The 24,050-nt window shown below is 37.2% G+C and overlaps 1 protein-coding gene and 1 long non-coding RNA gene across 4 annotated transcripts in view; one reads left to right on the top strand and one right to left on the bottom strand.

The window, feature by feature from the left end:
- Positions 1-4,593, top strand: part of LOC112968428 — a 12,336-nt gene extending 7,743 nt beyond the window's left edge. The window contains exon 4 of the long non-coding RNA XR_003254349.1: positions 4,155-4,593. This is a non-coding gene — a long non-coding RNA (uncharacterized LOC112968428). The remainder of the gene's footprint in view (positions 1-4,154) is intronic.
- Positions 1-23,871, bottom strand: part of MATR3 (matrin 3) — a 27,205-nt gene extending 3,334 nt beyond the window's left edge. Inside the window, exons 1-13 of one of the 3 annotated variants that reach the window (XM_026070669.1) lie at positions 23,771-23,871; positions 15,055-16,113; positions 10,208-10,269; positions 9,534-9,575; positions 9,092-9,195; positions 7,759-7,811; positions 7,129-7,254; positions 6,345-6,470; positions 5,941-6,111; positions 4,610-4,741; positions 3,090-3,133; positions 2,248-2,638; positions 161-554 (exon numbers count right to left, since the gene is read on the bottom strand). In XM_026070669.1, the coding sequence (XP_025926454.1) occupies positions 161-554; positions 2,248-2,638; positions 3,090-3,133; positions 4,610-4,741; positions 5,941-6,111; positions 6,345-6,470; positions 7,129-7,254; positions 7,759-7,811; positions 9,092-9,195; positions 9,534-9,575; positions 10,208-10,269; positions 15,055-15,945 (2,536 nt within the window). In that variant the 5' untranslated portion in view covers positions 15,946-16,113; positions 23,771-23,871. Of the gene's footprint in view, positions 1-160; positions 555-2,247; positions 2,639-3,089; positions 3,134-4,609; positions 4,742-5,940; positions 6,112-6,344; positions 6,471-7,128; positions 7,255-7,758; positions 7,812-9,091; positions 9,196-9,533; positions 9,576-10,207; positions 10,270-10,898; positions 15,011-15,054; positions 16,114-18,586; positions 18,784-23,770 lie in introns of those variants that run through there. The other 2 variants (XM_026070670.1, XM_026070671.1) reach the window with 2 other exon arrangements.
- Between the last annotated feature and the right edge of the window lie 179 nt (positions 23,872-24,050).

Here is a 24,050-nt window from a genome sequence, read left to right as displayed (position 1 = left end):
AAGGGGAGAAGAGTGGGAAGCCCTAAAATGAAATGGTAAGCCTTGCCCTTGCTTCAAATGCTCAGAGCCAATGCACTGCCAGAAACAAAAGTTAAATGAAATGAGAAATGCTAGTGCAATGCACAGAGATGTATTTGAAAAGAAACGGAAACAGCCTTACCGACAGGAATGTTTGGTTGGTATGGCCCAATCCTAAATTCATCTGGGATAACAGATTTCTCCTGGATATTCTTTGTTTCCTGTTCATCCTGAGTGTCTGTGTTTTCATGGGTGTTTTTCTCAGTATCCTGTGGTGTTGTGGTATCAGAAGCTTCAACAGTTTCGGTCTTCAAATTATCTTCAGTTTTGGTTCCATTTTCTAACGTTTCATTTTCCTGCTCTGGCTCCTCAATCTTGTCTACCTTGATTTCTGCCAAGCTATCATCGTTTTTGCCAGCAGATTTTACTGCCAAACCTGACTTGCGAAGTTTTTGATGATCTGAGTCTTCTTCATCACCAACCTCATCTAGAGTGACAAAACCTTCCATGCTCCGTGGAAAGCCACCCACGTAGCGCTGTTGAGAAAATGTTTTCTTTATGTCAGCTTATTCTTAAATGCTTCCCTCAAACTGGCTTAAATTGCAGCAGAGAAACATCTCTAAACTCCCTGGAAAAATCCTAAAATTCTTCCCTCAAGACTTACCTCACTCATTCTAAATGCTATTCAAACATGCAGAAGTGCAACAAGTTCGTTTTAAAGGTACCCCCTGTCCAGGAAGCGGACATTCAAATCAGAGTAAATATTTCAGTACCATTAGTATGCCCACTCTTTTACTATGTCAACATGTGATACTCAAATTGAAAGTTTCAGTACATTTGGTCTCTCCTTACTTTGTAAATCCAAACATGAGTTTTTTAATTTAAGTGCATGTCATTTTGGAATGCAGAAGTTTTGGGTTTTTTTCCTGACCAGTCTAAGAGATCCTCAAATTCAAACTCAAATAAAAGGTCAAACCTTACCAGAACATTTCTGTTCCAACTTAATAAAATGAAAGTTTATAAAAGAAAATTTAGGAAACTCTTTTCAGCCATTTGGATTTTTCCTCACCCATAAAAAAAAAAAAAGGCCACTCCCCCCAAACCAACCTCACCACCATAAAAACCGTGCAGGTCTCTTAAAATCCAACTTCGATAAAAGATAGTGGATGAGTCTAAAATCTGATTTTTTCAGCATTCCTGCTGATATGGACAGACATCAATACTTCACATGTATAACAGTAATCATGAATAGACATGGCAGAAGTAGCACTAGCTTTAAAACTATGCTCTAAGAACGTAGGTCTTTGAGGAAAAAAGTTTGGGTTTGAGGCAGTTTATCAAAAAGGATACCCGCACAGCAAGAAACAACCACTGCAGTCTCACCAGGCAGTGTTAATCCCAACTTCACGTAACTAGCTTCCCAATAAAGGGATCCCCAAAATTGAAAGCCATGCACACTGCATTCATTAGAGTAAGGACTGTGCCTTACTTCTTTTACAAAACAATATTCCAGTCAATATTTAAAGTTACTGACACTGCATACTGGCCATTTTGCATGCTATTCCACACAGCAAGTATGCTTGAAACAAAAAAAGCAGCTGGTAGGAGATAAACAACCATGACAGTGTGTATGTGAACATTTGGTGAGAAAAAAAGGAAGATTATGGTAAATAGCACATGACTGGAAACACCTTGAAACTAATTTTTTTCATTTGAAAATGGGTCTTGGCTAACCCAAAATGTACTTATCGAGGTTTCTAGCTAGCTAAGGCTAGACATACCTATGATTTTGTCCAGTCTAACACAGTCTGCAGTCTCAAATAAATCATTTTTTAAATGTCATCGTTCTGCTTTGTGCTCAAAAGGCCAACTACCTCCAGTCTCATGAGAAACTGCTAGGGAGAAAATAGTTCCTGGCTGCTGCTTAGTATTAGTCCAACAAGGAGCAAAACAAAACCCAAAACAGCCAGGGAAGTGACGTGAGTGGAAGCCCAATTATATTAGTTTCTGTCAAAACAGAAAGACTGATTTATATGATTTCATTTGCAAGTTGCAGCCAATGGGATCTTTCATTTTCTTCACAGGAAGTTTAACACCTGTTTCTCTTCAGGTAAGCGTGACATGCATGTGTTTTAAAGACCCGCAGAAAAAGATCTGAAATAGAACACTGTGGCAAATTATTCAAGTTAGACTGTTTTCCCAAACTCGGGTACCTTGCCATACGATTACCTTTTTAAGCTTCTTCTTTGCGGCTGGATTTGCCACAACATTGCCTTCTGTTTTTATGGTCACATCATCAGCTGTGTCCTTTTTTTCTTCAGTAGTCACATCAGCTAAATTGGCAACATCTGCATCATCTCCTGCCGAGCTACCACTTTCCAACAGTGCTGCTGCTTCCTCCTCATCCACTAGCAGCTCATCTTCAGATTCAAGGAGTAAACTAGGCTCATCTTGGTCTGCCTGTTCACTACTTTTAGTGCCCGATGTCTCAGCAGCATCATCTGGTTTCTCCTCTTTCACTTTGTCTTCTGCACCGCCACTTTCAGGTTTCTGAGTACCATCTGTTTTAGACTTCTTATCGCTTGGAGAATCTTTGCTGTCTGGAGAATACGTTCTCTTTCTGTAAAGAAGAAAAAATACTTGCTGTAAATCAGAAGAGAGCCCAGGAACAACTGAAAAAAGTAGGGCACGTTTTCTAGTCAGGTCTGACAACACTGTGTTTGTTTAAGTTTAGAAAAGGGATGGCTGAGGGAAATAGGATACCATTCTTCAAATATGCAAAAGGCTGCTGCGAGGAGGAACTGTCCTTACAGGACAGAACAACTGCTGGTGGGTTTAAATTGCAGGAAGGCAAGGCTAATTAAGGGCTGGAACAGATTTCTTGAGGAGGCTGAAGAGGCTCTGAAATCCCCATCACTAGAGGAAGAGGGTAGGCCACATCTCAGGGCACAAAACAATGGACAAGATGATCCCAGAGCTTGCCAGACCTCTTTTCTGTAATTTCTGCGCTCTGGATAAGGTATTTTCATGTTTCTTTTAAACAACACTGTTTTAATAATAATAGGAATTACCTAGTTTTATCCTTTTTCAGTAGTTCAACTCCTTTGTTTGGAATCTAAAATAAAGAGATAAATAAATAGCTTTCATAATTCACAGTAGAGTATTATTTATACAAGTGTTACAGCATGAATTCAGACAGGACAGCACACTCTAGCCGAGCTCTTCCAATTATGTTATTCCACAAGCACTATTATACTGTGCCCACTACCAACCAAATAATTCATTGCTAAGCTGTCTCAAGCCTTACTAACCTAGAAATCCCCACTCTTTCTTCACCAAAATTAGCAGTTACCCAATACAAAAATAAATGGGATATCCTGCAGCAGAAAGTCACATACAACAAATCTTTTGTTTATAAACTGATTCAATGTGGTGCAAATAATGGCACAAACCTAATCTTAAACTATACTCTTCTCCTTACCATGAAGGGCAGGCTACAAGGAAAGCTTCTAAAGACTTAGGACATTTCACTTAATTAGGAATTACAGAATAGGAACTTTCATTTATACAAAGTATTAACATGGAAAACAAGTTCACGCATTGGTGTTAAGTATTTGAACTTGCCACAAACTATTTGGTTTTGGTGCATGATAATGTGCAATAATAAGGATTCTCCATACTCCCCAATAGAAAGCTTTTTTTCTTTTAAATTGTGGTTGATGAGACAGCTTGACAATTCAGATCTCTCCCACTTTTCTACCTTAAGTGCCTTAGTCCAATGGAGGAAAAGTCTTACAATTGCAATAGTGTTAGCCTTCAAATGAAAGCAGGCTACGCCATAACAAAATGATAATTGTAAGTTAAAATAATTCAGCCAACCCTTCTCCTTGGTATAGAAAATGAATGACACACACAAAAGTGCAGTTACATCATAAATTTTGACAAAGCATATTCTTAGAAATTAAATTGTGAGAATAAATACCTATCTAGGTAGCTGGGGTTAACAGCAACACCACCAGTGATTAAAGAGCTTTCTGGTACAAAAGTTTTGGATCATATCCAACACAAAATACACACATTCTGTTATAATACTTCATAGTTTAGAAATCCCTAATAATGCTTTTGTCTTTAAACAGGAATAAGTGTACAACAAAATGGACAAGCCAGTCACCTACTGTGAAAAGGAAGAAGGAAGTCAAGAATTAAGTGTACAAGTGGATAAGTATATAGTCCTGCCACCCAGCTTCTGATTTTATCATAAATCATCTTCAGAAGAGGGTGGGAAAAATCCACATTACAGGATGTTCTACACAGAGAAATTTTTAAATTAAAATTTGCACTGTCTGATTACTCTGTAATCTGAATTCTAAAATTTAAGAAATCTGAAAGGAAAATCCTTTTATTTTATTCTAGGGCTCAGAACACCACACTCATGCTAAATAACTGCATTTAAAGAGCCAGATAATATTAAACCGAATACTTTTATTCTACAAGTGGCTTTGAACCAGGAAGTGACAGTTGCCTTTTAATTCACTTTATACATTCAACTACAATTAAAAACATCAGTTTCTAACTAAAAAGACCTACTTACCCGTAACACCAGTTTCTTGTATTTTTCAGACAAATCCACCTTCACACATCTGCCTTGGAACCAAAGAGCTTTGTTGGCACAATGCTCAACCATAGCTAAAGCATCTTCTCTGGTCTCCATTTCAATGAAAGCCTGAAAAGATTAAAATACACATTCAAAATCCCTATGATATACACAGCACTTCCACGGGCAACGCTATTTAACTCAGAACGTAACATTCTGAAATGCCGAAACCAAATTACGAGGTTCAGCTCTATCCATCCTCTCCAAACTAATTGTGTTTTAATATTTACCAAAGTGCTCTAAAGTCCCTAGGTTTTGAATTAAGTAATGTCTGTCCTGTAGAAAGTTCTGAAATTAAATAACAGGTATTTAAATAATCTGCAAAAAACATCACCCTAAGGTGACATATGATTTCAAATAAAGAGCATCTTGAATATGAAACTCTTATCAGTTATTCGGTGCTAAGATTCGAGGAATTCTGGGGTAATTTTGAAATACTCCTTTTTTTGAGAGAGAGAAAGGAGAAAAAGGGGTCTGAAAGAGGAAGGCAGCAACTGCTGGTCCAAAAGCAGTGCTTCGTGAAATGCTTCTCCAAAAATCGAGTCTCTATGACACACTAAGTCTGCTGAACAAACCTTTGAAAACACATTTGGGCTACAGTATCATCAGCAGATAAAATCAGAGCTGTTTCTGCACCAAACCCAGAGGGAAAGGTTTTGTATTTTCCCACTGAAATAAGGTCAGGGAGAACTTCTTACAGGTCACACAATAGATTCTAGTCATTTTTAATTCCACACACAAGCGTGGCATTATGGGATTCTGGCACTGATCTCTGAAAAGCCTTGGAATTTCTTATTTAACAACAAACTGGGACAGCAAAGTTGGAAAAAAAAATCTTATGTGCTAAATATTTAAAATTCTTATGTATTCATACAAATCATGTACACAAATAGTGAAGTGTTTTACTATACACGTGCAATATGTTTTTCAAACATTATTTAAAAGCCACAGAGAGCAACAGCAATATCATATTTGGTTTCAAGAACAAAAAGAGTGTTTGAAAAGGTAAATGACAGAAATATGTTTAATACTAGAATATATTTGTTTTCAGTCAGTGTTTTTTAGCTTTTTAAAACCAAGTCCAAAACATCTAGAGATTTACATTTCAAGGTAAGCTAGACAGCAAAACACCACCTACATAATTTCTATACTAGAGCAGAAAGTCTACAGATACACTTATTGAATGTATGGTATTTCTTCAGAGTTAAAAACATGAGTTTCAAATATTTGCATTTCCGGTAGTTAGATATGTTTCTAGGGTCAGTTACCTGACTCTTCATTCGCATGAGTATATAGTTCTTTATTTTTCCATATGGTTCGGCTAGTTTGAGTACTGCATTGTCCGAGTATCCTGAATGAGGTAAATTGCTGAGGTGAATCACACGACCAAGTTCTGGTTTTGGTGGCTCAGTTTTTTGGTCAGGTTTCCCTTCGGGTTTCTAAAATGAAGAGTTAATGAAGGGTGTTTTAGGTACATACTACATAAAATATACTTAACACTGTACCGCTTAAAGCAAGTAAATAAATTATATGGACATCCTTCYTGTGATTAATTTGGTACAGCTGAAATGTACATAAAATTAAGGAATAACAATAATGTTAATGCAACAGCCTCATAACACTGACTGTCCCAGCTTAAAATAAGGCAATGTTAAGAGCAAGAGCGATTTACCTTTATTCTTTTGTATTTCTGTGATAAGTGGACTCTTACTGGTTTGCCAAACACTAGTGCTGGTGTTGTTGAATAGTATTCTACTGCAGCCTGGGCATCTTCAGTGGTTGACATTTCAATAAATGCCTGAAATCATACAGAAAAAGAATTTAGTCACTACTCTTTCAAAAAATCAGTATTTTGTTTAGAATCTCAAGCTCTTCCTTGCTTTGCTCTAAGTATTTGCATCAGAAATGAAATCAAAATGAAGTTTTGATTACAAAATTAACTGATCTGTAGAATTAAGTCTTAAATTGCACATACATATTTAGATGCACAAATAGAACCATCACAGCACATTCAAAATGAGTTCAGGTTATAGGTTTGGCTACATCACACTCATGCTTGGATTCAAAACATTCAATAGTTTCCTTCCGTCCTTTTAAGTTCTCTCTCCTTTATGTACTGGCTTTCCTCACACTTCAAAATATGACACCCCGTACGAACTACAACYGAATAAGTTTCCAGAGAATATCAAAACAAGAACATTATTTGCAAGTGTGGTGTATTTCGAAGAAAGCTATGAGCTGACAAGAATAGTTTTTAACAATCTTTTAAAGTTAAAATGAAGTATTACAACATTTGTGAAGAGAAACACACAAGTTACTCTTCCTTCCAAGCGTGTAGTCTTGGTGACAAACTACTTAAAAGTCAAGCAAGTTCTTTTACAAAAATTTAAGCTCAGACAGTAAGCATACTAGACACCAACTGGTACCAGCTACACTACTAAAGGGCCTAATCTTACCTCATTGATTTTGTTTAGAATCAGGTGATTTGTAATTATTCCAAATGGTTCAACAAGCTGAAGCAGCTGATATCTCAAGTTCTTCCCTCTCTGGAAATCCATGATGTGAACAACTCTGCTGGTTTCCTGTTGAAGACAGAAGGTATGTATATACAGCACAAAAGCAAAATGTGTATTGGCTAGCTTCAAAGGAAAGCCTTTCAAGGCCCTGCTCTACTTCTATTAGTTTTGTTTTGTTTTTGTTTTTTTAACTTCTTCAGCAGTAACTTACAGTAGATGCATATAGAAAAGGCACAGAATCTCTAAGGACGCTCACAGAGGAAGATGTCTGCTGTGCCTAAGCCTCCTCTCTATGTTCTTGCCCCACGGCTTCATCATAATAGAATGTTTAAGCAGGGTCTGTACAGTTTTGGAATAAGTATTTTGTACAGTATTCGACACAGTGAAACCCCAGTCTTACTCCAAAACACCTCAATGTTCCCATACAAATAAATCCTAAAAATCTCACTATTTAAAAAATATTCCATTCACTTAAAAAAAAAAAATCACAAAAATAGACAAAAAGTATATTTGCACAAAAACACTCATGTCCTTCAGAGATGTTTCTTGAAAGAAATTTTTAATACTAACCACTCTGCCTTTTTGCATGTGTCTCGGTCCTTGCATATTTCCATTTCCAGCTCCTTTAAGAAATTAAAAGAATAAGCAAGCTTAGTTCAACCTGTAAGACTCCTATTAACATGCCTCCCTTTAGAAGCTCCTCAGCGATAAAAGTCTCTTGTAATACCAAAATGAAATGACATCAAGCTTTAAGAACTGCTTTAATTATTTCATTTTTGAACAACTGAAAAGGAAGTCAATTTGGGTATTCAAGAGCTCTTGCAACTTGAGGTCCTTCCTGAGCATCCTGTTCAATTCAGCATTACAAGAATATGTGCAAAGATCTGTATTTCCTGATGTACAGAAATACCAGAGAATAAGTAAAACCCACTTAAAAAACAAAACAAAACCATTCTCCTGTTTTATAGTAGAAATCTCTCACTAAGAAGGTATGCTTCTTACAATTCAGGTTATATGTGCACAAGACGAATCTAAATTACAGTTCTAGAATTCCTCTAGTTCTATCATAATGCCTGTTTTACTAGGGAATTCCTTAAAAAAAAGCTTTCAATTAGTTCAAAATTAAGTTTGAGACATTTTGAAATATTAACAGCAGTATTTTAAAGAAATTAACTAAGAAAGCATTTATCACTTTTAAAATTCCTTCGGAAGTGTCTGAAAAGCTTGCATTCTGTCAGGATACCTAGATAAATGAGTTAATAGTTTGAGTGACTGAAAGAGCAAAACTAAAGAGGGAGGAAGAAAAAACTTCAGGCAAGAACTAGATTTTTGCCTGCCTTCCTATGACATGATCTATCTTCCCATTTCTCAGTCAACATCCAAATCTATTTGTCAAATTCATTTGAAGTTAACTAAGAGGGAGAGACTCAGGAGACTGAATTTTCACAAAAAATCCCCACCAACACATAGCTAAATAGAAGACAGATGCAGAAAAATGTTTTTTTTCCCACCACACAGAAAGGCCCCCAAATATGTGCTGATTAATCAAACACAGCTTAAAAACCAGCCATAATAATGTGGCTGGTAGTTAGGGGATAGGAAAGGGTGGCAGTGCGCAAATAAGAGTATAAGTACTTATGGAAAAAGAAATACTTCAGTTCCGCTGCTTTGAACACTGCACATTTTGTTTTGTTATTATAACGCGAGGCCGGGGGGGGGGGGGAACTAAACCCCCAAGGGTAACAAGGAAAGGCTGGTGTTGCTTGTGGGACCACCCACTGTCTAGCTACTTTAACTCATATACGATGTATTAAAATACTTAGGAACACAATTTACTGGACTCTAATACTTCGTGTGAGCAGAAATTTAAGAAAAGGACACTGAGAACGCCTGTTCGTATTACCTCTTGGCCCAACAGGGGGTCCGCCAAGGTGAAATGGAGGCGGTGGGGGTCCCAAAATGCCTGGTGCAGGGTTTGTGGATTGCTGCAACATAAAAGGATCACCCCTAGAAAGAGAAAACAAACAAACAAATTTTAAATAAAACCTGTGAAGTCTTCGTTCTCCAAAAATGTAATTCCTGCACAGTATCCAGTAAGACAACCATTTTCGTTACTTTTACTGTTGCTCTTCAGCTAGCAGAAAACAAAGGGACTTATCCATTTAAAGACAGGGAGGTGTGCTGTTTTATATCAAATGCTAACAACTTCCTCTCCTTCAAATGAAAAAACTATAGGTAAAGTATCGATTAAATGTCAACCAAAATTTTGAATTAGAATAACTGTATTGTTCAAACTGGAAGAACAGTAATACAATCTGTATTTTCTATCATTCATTGTTACTTACATTCCATGTCCTGAATCACTATCAGGATTCCATTCTGGGTATCTTAAAAAAATAAAAAATACAAATAAAAAAAAGAAAGTGGTAAGAAAAATAAAATACCATCTTTCTAATTCTGATTCTCTATATACATAATAATTTGCATACCTGTTTTTCCATACAAGCAGCAATACCTTTACATATTACACAAATATAACACATATAGTAACACTGTCCACTACAGGAGCACCACAAGAAAAATGAGAAGAATCTAATGACAATTAGAGTAAAAGGGAGTGTTATCCTTAGTGAGAAACTTCCTACACTAAATATAACACATCCAGCAATTTGTAACATAATTTGCACACAAGTAGTTTGGTTTTTATTAAAAAAGTATAGATGCTAGCACAAGTCTTATTAGGGTGTTGTAAAAATACATCAGATCCTCAATTCTTAAGAGCTGAATCTCTTTAAAACTTTACATATAAATCAGTAGAATTCAGAAGTTATGAACTGCTTTTCTACCCATAATCTAAACTAATATCCCTTTTTTCTCCTGAAGATGCTCTTTTAAGTTGCCTGTTTTTATTCCCTACAACGCACAGCATGTTTTTAAACCTGCTCCATGCAATGTAATTCACATTTGGTTGTATGTGCCCTCATGCCACAAGAATGCTTAACGTATTTCAAATTCATACATTTCAAGCAGCAGTTGACAACGCCGGCTGTGAGTCGCTCCATTGATATGGTGGTTCCACTCCTGCAGCAAAGTAAACAATTAAAAATTAACAGCCACGTATGGTAAACCATCTTTAACAAAACAATGTTGTTGTATAGCGCAATATCTTCTCTTCTAAGCTGAAGTATCTAAGATGCATACAGATACTGAAACTGTTTGTAGCACTTTAATGAGAAACTGAAATTGGACCAACCTCTCAACTTACAACCTGGGTGAAAAAGTGTCTGATGAAAAATGTTCTGCGATCTAGGGGCTTGATCCTACCTCAGATATGCAAAGCTTACCAGGGAAAACTGCTACAGTATACATGCGTATCGGCTTGATTTCAGATTTTAGAACAGGATGCTGAGATTTTTCTTTTTCTTCAATAATTTTGGAATTTCCTCTACTCTCTCTACTTCATTCCTCAGATTTTCAAAGATTAATATGCACTAAACACTCGTGGTTTTAGAGCCAGAAAGAAGCCAAGAAATTGCAAGGAATTCAGAAAGGAAAGACTAGAAGAAATGAAAGCATGTAGCTAGGACAAACTACAATTACACACATGAAATATAAAATGTATGAGCATTTGAGGGGAGCAAGTATCAAGAAGAAAAGGAGATCTGTTCAAGATGGCACAGAGGAGGAATAATGGAATTAAACCAAATTACCTCAGTATCAGAGTGAAGTTCATAACGGAAAGATCCATCGCACACAGAATGGACTAAGTGGAGTTGGAGTGGTCAGTAGCACAGAGGGTGCACGGGGCGAGTTCAGAAGCAACTGCAGAAGAGCCAGTTCCTCAGCTCATGAGAAAGGACTGTAACTGCTCCCTGCAAGCTACCTGAGCTCCATCCTTCTGATCAGCCCAAGGCTCAACATCTAATAAGTGTACACTTCCTTCCGGATCTGGCTCTACTGCTAGAAAGGAATGAGGTCCTTCAAATCTTCCCTTCTCCTCTTTCTTTGCACACTATTTTGACTGCGAAGGGGTTCACCTCCCAATACATTTAATGAGAGGAGCAGGCTAGGGGACAACTCCTCCTTTATCAAGGTACTGAGTGCCTGATCTTAATAGTCTCACATCCTTATGAAAAGCAGCGTTAGTTTGTGCTTATATTCACATTTGTAAAGGGCATGGGAGGAAGTGACACGACTTCTGAAGTTTTACTGCTACACAGTTGTGAGCCACAGTCTTATTTCCACTCTTCTGCTATTCAGCAAGCAGATGATCAGCAGCAGACAACATGGAACAAGTTAGCTTTGGGTTCACAGAGGGAAACGAAGGGGAAAGTAATTACAAACCTTTCAGGGAGGGCTTTTGGCAACTGGTGGTTCTTCTTCTAATCAGCTGTACTTTCCAATGTGAACACGTGTACTGCATAGGCTGCCTGTTTTATACATCTCGTATTTCATGTATATTTTCTACTCGACACTGGCAAATGATTTTTCCTAACCCCTGATCTTTCCCAATTTTTAATTTCAGCAGTGCTATAGCTATCCTCCTGGCTAAGTGAGGCATTCCTGAAGCTTTCTGTAGTGTGCCATATACTAAATGTCTATCTCGGTTTTTCTACAAAAGAGTAAAAAAATGGATTTGAAGTCTCCCATACAGTACTGTCACTAACCTAGACTATAGTGTTCTTCCATGATACACAAAATGTAACACGGAGAAGGATGAAACCCTCACTCATTTTATCAAGTGAATGTAAAATGAGGGCACCACTTTTTTCTTGTTAACTGCTTAAGATGTAGGCTCTACAATTAATAAATACACTGGTGATTAAGAGGAAAAAAATTCAGCTACAAAATAGCCAATATTTCAAGAAAAACAAAGTTATCTCCAGTTTAAAAGGTGCTGCTAACAGGTTTTATCACAGCAATACAGAAAGCAGCCCTTTAAAAACTGAAAAAGCTCTAAATTTTAGTACAGAATCTGTGAAGCCTCAATGGCTGATTCTGCTGGATACAACATGCACTTGAAGCTGTCTTAACACATACTTTAAAATTATTGCAAACTGAATTTGAAGTCATCTGCAAACTAGAGCCAAAGTTTGGGGATCTGATTCTCATAATACTTCAAACGCCTTTAAGTTGGCAAAAAGGAGATCTGATGTATAAACAAGGAGTTTTTTCCCAGAAAAAGTTCTCAAAACAACAATGGCTTGTTTACTTTGTTCATTAACTTTTTGTTAAAAACAATTCTTATTCTAGGCTTCCCGTTAGTCCCTTCCTCTCCCCAGTCTGAAGCGTCACTTCTGAGGTTTCAGGGCACTAGATATTTACAGACACTAATTAACAAGGATGCCCAAAGTTAAGCTCCTGAAGAAATTCTGAATTGAGTTTCTTAAAACTAAGATTACCTTTYGCTTCAATTGATGCAAGTGAGAGGACACACTGTTCTTTAGAAAATCAGGCCAAACTTGAGCACCTAATTTTAGATATCCCTTCATTAGAGACACAGCCATGTTTTTCCTTTGAGGTATATCACAGTTTCTCAAGTGTTTAACCTCCAAATTCAGCCGCTCATGTTGCATCAGCCTTTTTCTTTGGCAGGGAGAACAATCCCTATACCTTTAATGGCTCATTCCTTGGTTAAGGAAGGGATCGAGATTGACAAAATGCCTAAGAAAATTTGGGTAGAATTTACTGCATAATTAGACAGAAAAACTGGGTCAAAAATATTGCACATCAAATCAAAGAAGCAATTAAGAACATTGTTAGAAAAGAAAAAAAAATAGAGGGGTTGTCTGCCAGGTTGTTTAAGTCACATTAAGAGTGTTTTTCCCCTTGTTTGGGCTTAAATGCTTTATTTATACACTTTTTTGTTTTTCCTATCTTCTATGATGTTTTTATTTGGGAATGGGGAAAAGGAGATTTTGATACTGCAGTAATAAGTTTACATCGTCCCAGCTAAGAAAAGCATTCCCTTTCTGCTTTCCATAAATTTTGGTTCTAATCAGATTAACTTTAGAAGTTCTACTTGATTCGGTTTGGCAGGATACAGAATAGGAGATTCTGTAACTGTTAGGTATGCAAAGCAGAGGAAAAAAGGAGAGGAAGAGAAAAATTCCCACTGTGACATGATCTCTAAAATTAGAAGCAAAGCCCAAACTTGGGTCATAAGAAACAAGATCTAGTCTCAAATATTTTATGGTGTACCAGCAGTTTAAGTCAAAGCATGATTCTAAAAAAGATGGTTTAAAATGTTACAGAAGAAGTATGCTGTCAAAAGAATTTGATATTTCTCATATTTGGAAAGATATTTCAGGTCTGATATCCTTCAAACACATCTTCATACCAAAGCAAACTAAGAACAGCAAGGTTTTTAAATAAAGTGCTAAAAAGAACCCTACTTACAGGATTACTGGTTGCCATCTTCAAGGGCCTCAGAAGTTAATGTTTTCAATCTAACCAAATGAAGTCCTTTTACAGAACTGAGCGTGGCATCTAATTTAATACTTAAACCTTTTATGAAAATAAACTTCAAAAATATAGGAGACAAGAAACCTGAATTACTGTGATTAATTTATATAAAAGTGGTTAAAGCAACACAAGTTATAAACTGTCAGACCAGTTGGTATAATATAGCACATATGTTCTAAAGCTGTTTTGATAGATTATTTTTAAGGACTGAACACTGCTTTCATAYGTTTCAAAAAGATTAGAGATATAGAACCAGTACTTTGAGAGGTAACTGTAAAGAAATGGTTAGTAACAATAATTCCAAATTGTGTCAATTTTACAGTAACATGTATTATATTTTTCATTTGAAGGCCTTCAAGCTAATAAGTCACTAACTGTGACGAGAGGGGCACTGTTATTAGCCAATTTTAAAGCTAAATTGCCTAGTATACTAAAAATCAGCAAGATGAGTAAAATTGAAAAGGCTGAAAGTGAGAAGGCTCTGAAAATAACGTCTAAGTAAATACGCCATTTTGAGTAAACTGCTCCCTTTTCAGAGAATTGAGCTAATTATGAACAAACTAAGAGGGAAGTCTCAGCATAACTGAATATTCCAGAAGATCCACTCTACTTGCGAGCCGAGTAAAGAACGCTACTAGGAACACAGAGCAGGATACTGCAGCAGCAGACTGATTTTTTTGGAGATTCTATAGGGATAGATGCAACATGTGACAATAAAAAGTGAGTCTGAAGTGTCTAAGAAAGTTGTGAAAAAGGAGAAAAATGACGACAAATTTCAGCCATAGTATGAGATAGAGTGTTAAAGTGAAATTAAAAAGGCAAGAATGAGCTAATCTAAAACGTGAATTTAACTTTTGCAAACAAGTTCCAGGGCTCTACATTAACTCTTTCCCTTTGGACAGGGAAAAAGCAGAACTGTGCAAGAATGCATCTTAACTACATATAAATCCGCAATCAAGACAGATGTGGAGGAGAGCTGAAACTAGCTTCCTGAATAGCACAGTAGATACACTGCAAAAAAACCCCACCCCACAAAAAAAAGAAAAAACCCAAACCAACAAAAAATAAAAAACCCACCAAAAAACTACTTAAATGCCAGATGTTTGTGGTTAAGAGAACATGTAGATGTAAAATATAAATAAGATATCCCAGTAGATGATAGCTGTTTGACCTGAAGTTAAGCAATCTGGGCAAAAAAAAAAACCCATTAATGTAAAGCCCTGGTTTAAAATGTTTGTTAACAATTACCTTGTATATAAACCAAGCGCCTTTTTCACTCTCAAACAAACTTTCAGATCATTTTAAAAGCAACCAGGATATAGAAATAATTAAAGAAAAAGGTAAAAACAGAACAGATACTACAACGTAAAGGAAAATAGAAGTATCTGGTGCATAACTCACCTTATTAGAATGAACTGGCATATCACATATAGAGCACAGATGGGGATAACCCTTCGGTAAGAATCCATGGAAGTCTTCAATATTGCTATTTGGAGGAGCACCTCTCTTTTTCTCAAAGAGAGATCTCTCGGGACCAGGACCACGACCCATTCTCTCATACTCACTGTCAAATTTATGATAGTTATGCGAAGTTTCACCATAAAAAGATTCATCCCTACACCTTTCTCCATCTCTTAATCTGTCATCTTCATAATCCATTCTGTCATAATAACCAGATTCTTGAGAACGACTTCCATGGTCATAGTCAACCACCGGGTTGAGACTAGGACCACGATCATCAAAACTATCTCTTCTAAAATGCCTTTTTTCTTCCCAATCATCCCTAGGTACTCTGTACGGTGGTTCCCGTGTGGATGATCTGCCATCTCTACCATAACCTTCTTCAGCTCTCCTCCTTTTAAGTTGTAGAAGGATCTGAGGCAAGTTTTCAGGAGTAATCTTGTCCTCGGGATAGCGACTCAGTTCATCTAAGTCTCTAGCAGACAGACCAAAGCTGGCCAAAATATTAGTGGCCTGGTCTGCATCTCCACGGTGCTGAGAAGACAAAGGGAGTGGACCTCTACTTCCAATGTTAAATATAGACTGCAAATTATGGGAAGAGGTACTACCAGAAGACAGTGCACTATGAGATCCTTGTTGGTTCAATGAAGAACTCATTCCAAGATTCATTAAGCTAGCAAGGCGTGCAGTACCCTGGTTCATCCTTCCAAGAGATGCTGGCATATTTAAAGACTGGGTAGCAGCAGCAAGAAGGCCTATTCCTGCAGAGAGGTCACGCCCATGACCTTGTGAATCCCTACTTAGAGATGACTGCTGGAATGACTTGGACATTGTAGAGCTATAGCTTGTCTACTTTACGGATCAAAATTTTTTAAAGATGGCTGAAAAGAAAGCTCACACTAGAAAGCTAGGCAAACTTCACTTCGAAAATGGTAACGCCAAGAAAGAGGATCAATAATGACTGCAGATCTTCTTCAAGCTGAGAAACACCAGACAATTCTGTAGAAAAACAAGCAGTTTTAGTCATAAATCCCTTTACACAGATGCCGTTTTAAACTTATGCATCATGTTGATCTAAAAACATTAAAGATCTCAATCTTACAAGGCTTTTATTACATAACTTAACAGACTCAAGATGTACCCAGAACCTACATATATTATTTCAGATAAAAATACAGCAGTGTTTCCTATGCATACTACTCTTCTTCTACAAAAAGCTACTTTCATACCGAAGACAAGTGAACTTCAGAAGTTTGGGATGTCTGAAAGCATCTAAAGTTTACTAGTATATAAGCCTCGATCTCTGGTTAATGATTTTGTATATACCCTACATTACTAGACTACATTCTAGGAGAAGACCACAAAAAACATAAGTTCACAGAATCCAAGATGACTTTGGCATATAATACATATTTGAAAATGAAACCTATACCACCACAGAATAGGACGAAAGGAAGTTAAAAGTAACTGAAGTTTGGGCAACAAGTGTCTGCTGTAAGATCTGGTAAATAAGACCAAACATAATATTCAATCTTTATGCAGTAAAATCAAATTACTGATGTGAAGACAGATGTGAACAAGAAAAATAAGTTTTAAATTTGCAGGAAGTAAATAAGACCTCTTGCTCAAATTGCAGTTATATGGATAATACCACATATGAAGTGAATCTTTATTCCATTATATGGCAGCTCGGACATCAGCCTGTACTTTCAGACCTCAAGCTAAACAAAGTCAGGCTTAGTCAGTACTCAGATGGGAAACCAAGGAAAACCTTACTGCTGCAGAAAGAGGTACTAGTAAGTCAGTAGATGGCACTGTGCCCCCCAGCCAGTTCTGCAAGACAGCAGTATTCATGTCTCTTACCAGCATACCGTTTCCTTGTTTGACTTGACTCTGACACCGTGACCACATGTGGTAGTTAAAGATCCTAAAACAATACTCACAAGAGATGGGTATCAGGCCTGCGTCCCACATAAATCCTAACCTAGTATTTAAATACTTGGCCCAACTGCATTTACTCAAAGTTTTAACTAAACAATACATCAGCGCCCACAGTATTTGTTTTCACAGTAGAATGGACATACTTCAAAAAAAGTTCACTTTTTTGTGCAGATGGGAAATAAACTGTAATACGCCTCCTCCATACTCCTTCAGCCTTGGGATACACAAAATGAAAAGCAGTTCAGCACACACAGAAACACTGCACCAGGAACAGGCTGGTTTGGGCTCCCGGATGCAGTAAAGCCCTTTCAAAACTCTGCAGGCCTGTTTTGCTTCTCCAGCGCTGCCACTCGGATGCACACAGAACACACACTGGCTTGCGAAAGAAACAGGCACAAACTGCACAGCTCAAAACAAAATCAACTTCTAAGAGAACAGGGACATCTGGGGAAGAATGGAAAAGGGACAAAATGGAAGCAAGGATCTCTCCTCGAAGAGACCACCTGTGGCAAGAACAGCTTCTCTTGCCTGGAAACAGAGGAAAAAGGGCCAGGGTTATGAGTGTATATATTTCCCAACTGCCTACCAAATCCAAAGCCCTGTTTCCAGGGTGCATAAAGCAGAGAGGTTTTTTCCACTTTTTGTAATTTGTAAAGCACTTTGGTATTCTCTAGGATGAAAGATCCCATATATTGCTTGTAAGGACAGCAAGGTGTTACAACATTACATTCATAGTCAGAAAAAATATGGATTCTCTAAGAGATGTATAAAGTGCACAAAACCCACGCAGAAGKCCATCTTCAACAGATAACTGCCTTATGTAGTTTTCTATGTATTCTGTTATCAGTACATTCTAAACTCGTATTTCATCTACACTTTTAAAATACATGTTTGGGGGTCATTTAAAGCAAATTTAATTGAGTAGCATTTGGTTAAGAGTAAGAGATTGAGAAACATGGGAACAAAAGCAGGTTTAAAAGTATCCAAGGCAGAAGACAGAAGTGCTGCAGAAAGCTTCAGAGGAGAACAGTCAGGGAGACAAGAATACAGGGAGAGCAGAGGAGGCAATTACTAAGCRAGATATCAAGGACAAACGGAACACTAAAGAGCTTTTAAATAGAAAGCATTTAAGAACTATACTGTAAAATGAAGGCTCACTCAAGTTCAAACATGAGAGAAACATTCATATTCACCTGGGTACAATGTTTTTATCTTTTTTTTTTTAATCTTACATATATTCAGCAGTCTTCAAAGTACTTTATGAACAGTTTTACAAGCTCGTCTTACTCCATTTGTATGTATAAATTTCCTTCTAGTTCATTCACACACTTGCAGAATGGTTTGAAGCTGGGTTTACTAGGTCCTTTATAAGCTCAGATATACCAGAGGGCTTTACAAACCAGACCCTGCCAGTGGCTCAGCAGACAACCACGTGATCAGGAAAGGCACGGTGCGTGCCGCTGTTAATGCGAGGACCTGYACTATTCAAGTTTTCGATAAATCAGGAAAGTTCTCTACACTTCAAAAATACCATTTCTCTCAGAACAGATGCTCACTAATCCTCCTGTCAGTCTTTCAGTTGGCAATTCATTGTCCGCTGCTTCGGTGAGATTATCACAGAACAAAACCCAACACACCCCGGTCTCGCAGGGAACTGTGCTGCAGAGAAACTGATTACACACTATGGTTCAACTCCACTTACACAGTGTTACCACACTGCCGCAAATCCTGGGAGAAGAAAGGAGTAAGTCAGGAAAAAATAAAAACAAGAGATTGGGGGGGAGGGGCGGGAAACAAGACAGAGGGACAAATAGGGACAACCTTACAAAAAAGCATGAAGGGGGACAGTAATGCATTCAAATGATGATGACAAAGTGTTATCTTACTGGTTAGTACACCAACTGCTAAGCTGCCCTGCGCCTAATTAGGTATCTGAATAGCGTACTTAGTGAAGTTCAGTTTCTGGATGGTTATCTTCAGAAATTCCCCATCTGTCATATCACTGCCATGTTGCGATTGCTACCCCCAAATCTCCCCATTCTTTAAGATCAGATCAAGAAGACAACAAAACAAGGGGGGGGGGGTGGAGGGAAGAGCTCTAAAATCGTACCAAAGAATTTTTAACTTCCACATGGTCAGGTTTAATATGTAACTCTAAGATCACATTTCTTATGAAACATTGTAATTTGATGTCAGTATCTGATAGAGACAGGTTCCCACGGACCAAAGTCTGCTGGCTTTTAAGCAAATGTGCCATCAACTGAGTCACAGCAACAAGATGACTATGACTGAACAAAGCAGTCTAAAGATCCAGATATGATTTAGCTCAGTTGAAAGCGTCATGCTAAACATTCTTCATATAATTTCAGCTATACTGGGAACAGACAGGCTTTCAGATATACATTTTTAAGATCTGTGGTCAGAAATTTGGCCATATTAAGATTTGAAAATATACAATAAAAAGCTATTTCGAAATAAGTTGAAAGTTAAAATGTTACTAGATTTACAGACAAATGTGAACAATGAAAAAAACACTTTATTTCTAGAAGTTGCATGAGAGTTTTCTGTAAAGGCAGACAACATAATAAGAAATTTGAATCCTACAGAATATACAGCTGCCAAATAAAGGCAAAAATAATGCTGAATTTCAAACACTACAGAAGGATTTTCTTTTATATAAAGGGGATAATAAATTGTTTTTAATAAAACAGATACAACTCCTGAATATGTTTAGAAATGTGTTAACAAACACATCATGCCATTCACTCTCAGAAGAAGCGCTGTGTAAACATCAGTTTTGTTTCGGAAAACAGTTTAATTCAGAAAATTCTTGGGATATATTGATCACGTTGGCCATAATAATCTTAAATTACCACCCTTTATGGAACATCAGTAGGCTGAAAATATTTTTGTTTCCTATTCCTTCCACCACCCTCAGTTTCTTTACCTGTGTATACATATTAGATCTTTAATAGCTTGTTTTATAACAGCTCATCTTTTATATGTTTCTCTTCCACTACTCACAAGTCTCAAGCATGAGAAAGAACCAAGTTTTCACTTTCTAGTCAGTTTCACTTTCACTTCAAAAACCAAATTGCTCAAAACACGTTAAATTTAATCAAGTTAATCCAAACAGTTATTACAGAGACAGGAAATACAGTAATCAACAAGCTGAAAAAATACTCCCTTAGTTGTAAGGGCATACAATTCTTGAAGACCGTACACCCTTGCAACGAACGCCTCACAACGGTTTCACATCCCCAGTCTCTGCTTTCTGGGTAACAATCCACCGATTTCTCTTCTCCTACCCTTGTGAGTTATTCTCAGCGCGCCAATTCATTTTGCAGCAATTTATTTTGCTACTGAAGAATCCATATGACAAATATAGATGACTCCCTGTACGGCTCTGAGAAATAATGGCAGTAAAAAGGCAAGAACTTGCAAGGAAATTAGGAGCAGATGTTATCTAGCTGCTGAACAYACAAATGTACTGGATTTCAAGTCCGTGGGATCGCTTTAACTTGCACAGTACTGAAAAGGCTGCTGTTTTTCTGAAGGCAAAGGAGCAAGATCAAATCATCAAGCAACCCTGCATTCAGAAAATGCAGATTGTCACCTATTTCTTCGGAGCACAATATTTAATATTGCTGTTTTACACGTAAAAAGACAACTCATCGTGTTCAATTTACGATCTTCAACAGTCACAACTTGAAAAACGTAACCAGAACCTGCCAGTGTCAAACCCGAGGGATGCTTCTTTTAATGCACAGATTAGACAATCACTTTTAGGCCTTGCAAAACTAAGAGTTTGATTTCTGAGAATTATATTTAGCTTCACCTCAGTGACTTGCTTGATCGGAGAAGCTCATCACAAGTTCAGATTTGAAATTACTGTAACTGAAGATTGCTTCGAAACACCTAAACATTACATGTTACAAAGACTGGTATTTACAAATAAGAAGATAACTAGTTTAGCAATTAAGAATATTACAAAAATTTACACAATGTTCAATATTTGAATGCCTAAAGGAGCACTATAAAAATAAGGTGCTGACTTCCTATTTTTTACACATTATATATTTTAATACATTCAAACATCTCTTCTTTTTGTGACATAGTTGTATGTAAAAAATTATTTATTCCTTTACAGAAACAACAGTTAAAAAACCCAAGGATCCTAGGAACAGTACAGAAAGAGTAGAGGGAGAAAACGTGTATTTTTAGAAAGTGAAAATGTAAGCGACCAGAAATATATGTATTTTTATATACACACACACAGAGTCATGTGTATTGACTCTAATGGTCTCTAATCCAACTACATCTACAGCTTCCATGAACTCCTTCCTACTATATGTAAATCCACTCCTTATGACTAACCTCAGGCTCCACACCTACAGTAAGATGCACGCATACAGATTCCTGTACCTATGCAAAGTTCCAGGAAGCCTTTAAGACTTTGTACAATAGAAAGTGTCTGCCAGCAACAAAGACCTTGCAGAATGATTTAGGATCTTAGACTGGAAGCTCTTGTAATAACGCCACATGCTCACGCACTTGCCAAAGTGAGGAGACAATCACTATTCATTCACAATTCACATTTGGGGATGAATAGTCTTACAGGAACTGGAACTTTTACAAAAGCACAGAACATACCATAATTATATTTTTTAAAATAAATGTTCATACACAAAGTGATCCAAAAATAGACTAAATCAGAGAATGTACCAGTGTAATACAGAAACAATTTTACTTCATTTTTTGTCTTCTGTATCATGATGTGGTAAGTGATTAAAAGCCTTCTGACTAACCAGTAAATACAAGTCTGCCTCCAGGCATTTCTAGAGCTGGGATAAAAAAACGTTCCTTCCTGACTGAAATCTTGCTCATGAGTTTGTCAACATGTGTTCTAGCTGCAGAGAAGAATCAATGGACTGTTTGACTGTTTTAGTACCCAAAGTAAAAGCTGCCTTGTTTAAGTTATGACTACACAATGCTGTACTTAAACACCTGCAAGCTAAGTTAGTTCAGAAATACTGTAAGAGAGTTGCATTTGTTTTCAAGACTTGTTGGCTGACTTACAGAAAGTTAAGGAAGAATACAAGTAGCACAAAGGCTACACAGACACACTAATAGAATAAACTCACAAATAAACTGTACAGAAGTCATTTCCTTCCAGATTTGCTCACAACAGTTTCTCCCCAGATTTGATGAACTACCCAGAACACTGTCAAATGTTGCACCACAAATATCTTAGCATTCAGCAACTATTTCAACAAAATTCTCAATACAGATGTGCGTGTATCTCAGAGAAGGGGATTAGACAACACTTACTTCTCCTCCTCCAAGTTAATGAGCCTTTTTATTTAAGTACAGTCCTGAACAAGCTAGGTGGCAAAGGTATTTTAGTTACATGGATCAGGATAACCCATTTCCTTAATTTAGTTTGGAGTCTCAAAGACTGATTTTTCCCTCCCCTTTATTTATTTAGTTTTTACCTTTAGGAACATGCATATTCACATTCTAAGGATCCATTTAGGAATTTCTTAACTTAATTTCTGTTAGTTATTCCTCCCATCCTTCATGCTGGGATGCATATAGCACCTGGATAATTTCAAAATACCAGAAATTGTAAAGTTTTCAATAAACAGTAACTTCAGATAACTTCTCGAAAACAAATGCACTCAAAAGCCTCATGACATTCTGAGCCTAACCAGAATCATGAGTAAGCAATCAAAGCTCTTGAATTTGCTATTCAGATTTCATTGCCTTGACTATACTAGTCCACTATGGAAGTACAGATATTGGGTGATCGCTGAACAAGCATATGCATAAGGCTTAACTGCCAATACCCTAAACTGATTTTAATTATTCTATGTAATTAAGTAATGAATTATTTCTGTGTTTTTAAATCAAACTGAAGACAGAAGTTTATTAATTTCTGGGTAATACATTCAAACCTTAATTTATTAACATATATTAAACATATATTAAATATATGTTTTAATATAACATTTTTTAATGTATTACTGCATTTCAACAGAATCTTCAGAAACAAAGATCAGAAGACACAACCTTTCTGTCTTCTGAGGCACAGAACACAGATTCTGTTTTAAATATGACTGTCCAGTTTTGAACAGGAGTTGCCCACTATTTATCTTTCTTTAAGACCTCAAGACCACCTATTTCATCTACAGTTCAAAAAAATTTGAAGAATTTTAAGATGAGTAAAAAAGGGAGACTAGCTAACTGTTTAAAAATATTAGCTAATTTTTCCCCAAAAGTATGCTTTGTGGATAAGAAGAGACATACATTTAAGACACTAAAGAGGGATTTTCAGCTTTCTTTCTGTGTCATAAATGTTTCATTTATTTAAACAAAGCAATCCCTAAGGTAACCAGAGAGATCTTCTTAATTTCACTTTACCCTAAGCCTAGATGAACTTCTATATCATTACTTTGATTCTGGATACAAAATATGTACAGAAGAAGTGCAGTACGTTATTAATTCACCACAGGAGAAAAAAAAAATCCCTGCAGCATGACTTGTAACCACAGCCCAAATTATATGAAAGTGAAACTGAGTAGAAAGGGGAATCAAATTGATGCTTTCACTGTCAGTATTCCTAACGCTTAATTCATTATGCTGGATAAATATCACAAATGCGAGCTTTCAAAAGCAACAGCTTCGGAGACGTTAACAGGGCCCACGTACTAACGTGCTGTTTAGCTTCTGAAGGGACGTCTGCGAGGCTGGCAAACGATCGCATCGGGGAAGAAAGGTGCTGACTTTACACGAGGCCTAAACCGGGACCAGCAAGGACGGCCGGGCAGCCACGCAGCCTCAATCAGGAAGGTAAGCGTGCACTTGGCGGGGGGCACCGCTGAGGACGCGTTTTACACGCCTAAAAACCAAAGAGCCGCCGGGAAAATCGCTCCCTTATCCTCCGCATGCAACCGCCAGCCAGGGCGCGCCGACCACATGGCAGCGCGGGGCCG

Source organism: Apteryx rowi, unplaced genomic scaffold (genome assembly GCF_003343035.1).
Source record: "Apteryx rowi isolate R43461 unplaced genomic scaffold, aptRow1 scaffold_316, whole genome shotgun sequence".
In the NCBI taxonomy this organism is placed as follows: domain Eukaryota; kingdom Metazoa; phylum Chordata; class Aves; order Apterygiformes; family Apterygidae; genus Apteryx; species Apteryx rowi.
The sequence above is the reverse complement of the archived record's forward strand: the minus strand, read 5'-3'. Positions and strand labels throughout refer to the sequence as shown.